The sequence below is a fragment of the Gavialis gangeticus genome, unplaced genomic scaffold (genome assembly GCF_001723915.1).
Source record: "Gavialis gangeticus isolate Ggan-Ray unplaced genomic scaffold, GavGan_comp1, whole genome shotgun sequence".
Classification (NCBI taxonomy): domain Eukaryota; kingdom Metazoa; phylum Chordata; order Crocodylia; family Gavialidae; genus Gavialis; species Gavialis gangeticus.
Genome location: NW_017729012.1, coordinates 5,474,939 through 5,475,932, shown reverse-complemented (window position 1 = coordinate 5,475,932; position 994 = coordinate 5,474,939). Strand labels below are relative to the sequence as shown.

General features: G+C 68.5%; 1 protein-coding gene across 1 annotated transcript in view; it reads left to right on the top strand.

The window, feature by feature from the left end:
• LHX1 (LIM homeobox 1) overlaps nucleotides 1-994 on the top strand; it is an 11,745-nt gene that overhangs the window by 7,874 nt on the left and 2,877 nt on the right. The window contains exon 3 of the mRNA XM_019510951.1: nucleotides 523-928. Coding sequence (XP_019366496.1) covers nucleotides 523-928 — 406 coding nt within the window. The remainder of the gene's footprint in view (nucleotides 1-522; nucleotides 929-994) is intronic.

Below are 994 nucleotides of genomic sequence, written 5' to 3'. Positions count from 1 at the left end.
TAAAGCCATAGGAGCAATCTGCTCCTGCCAGGTTGCCCCTAATCATAGATTGTGCACCTGCTCCCACTGACAAGCTTCAAACCAGGAAATGACCCAGTGAGGCTGTTTGGGAAGATCCCTCATTGGTCACTCTTGAGGCCTAAGATACCAGCATGTTTGACACCAGTTTACAGGAACAACCCTAGAGCAATGGCATAAACAGAGCAGGGCAAGTGGAACACCAGCCTGTTCTGTTCCCCCTGCCCTGCCCTGCCCTGCCCTGCCCTGCCCTGCCCTGCCGTGCCCGCCCTGCCCCGCGGCCTCCGCGCCAGTCCGCGCCGCGGGGAGTCGGCCGCCTCAATGCGCTTGCGACGGGGCGGCGAGCCCGAGTCCTCCCCGCCCGGGCTGCTTGCACGGGGAAAGGGGCCGAGCGCCTCCGGGGCTGCCCTGCCCTTCCCTCCCCTTCCTGGGAGCCCGGGGAGGGGTTGCATGCGCTGCCACCCGCTGCCCCGCGCGAGTGTGATGCCTCCTGCCCTTGCCCAGCCACCACCGGCAGTGACCCCAGCCTGTCCCCGGACTCGCAAGACCCTTCCCAGGACGACGCCAAGGACTCGGAGAGCGCCAACGTGTCGGACAAGGAGACGGGCAGCAACGAGAACGACGACCAGAACCTGGGCGCCAAGCGGCGGGGGCCGCGCACCACCATCAAAGCCAAGCAGCTGGAGACGCTGAAAGCCGCCTTCGCCGCCACCCCCAAGCCCACGAGGCACATCAGGGAGCAGCTGGCCCAGGAGACCGGCCTCAACATGCGGGTCATCCAGGTAGCGCAGGGGGGAGCGGGGCTGGGGCCGCCCCGACGTGCGGCTCGGTGCGGGGCCGGGAGCCCGGGGACCGGGCCGCTGTTTGCACCGCCGGCCGGCCTTTTTAAAGGGGAAGATCCCGCGGCAGCGTGACGGCCCCGCGCGCGGGCGGAGCGGGTTGAGGGGCAGCCAGGAGCCCCTCGGCCGCTCTTGCC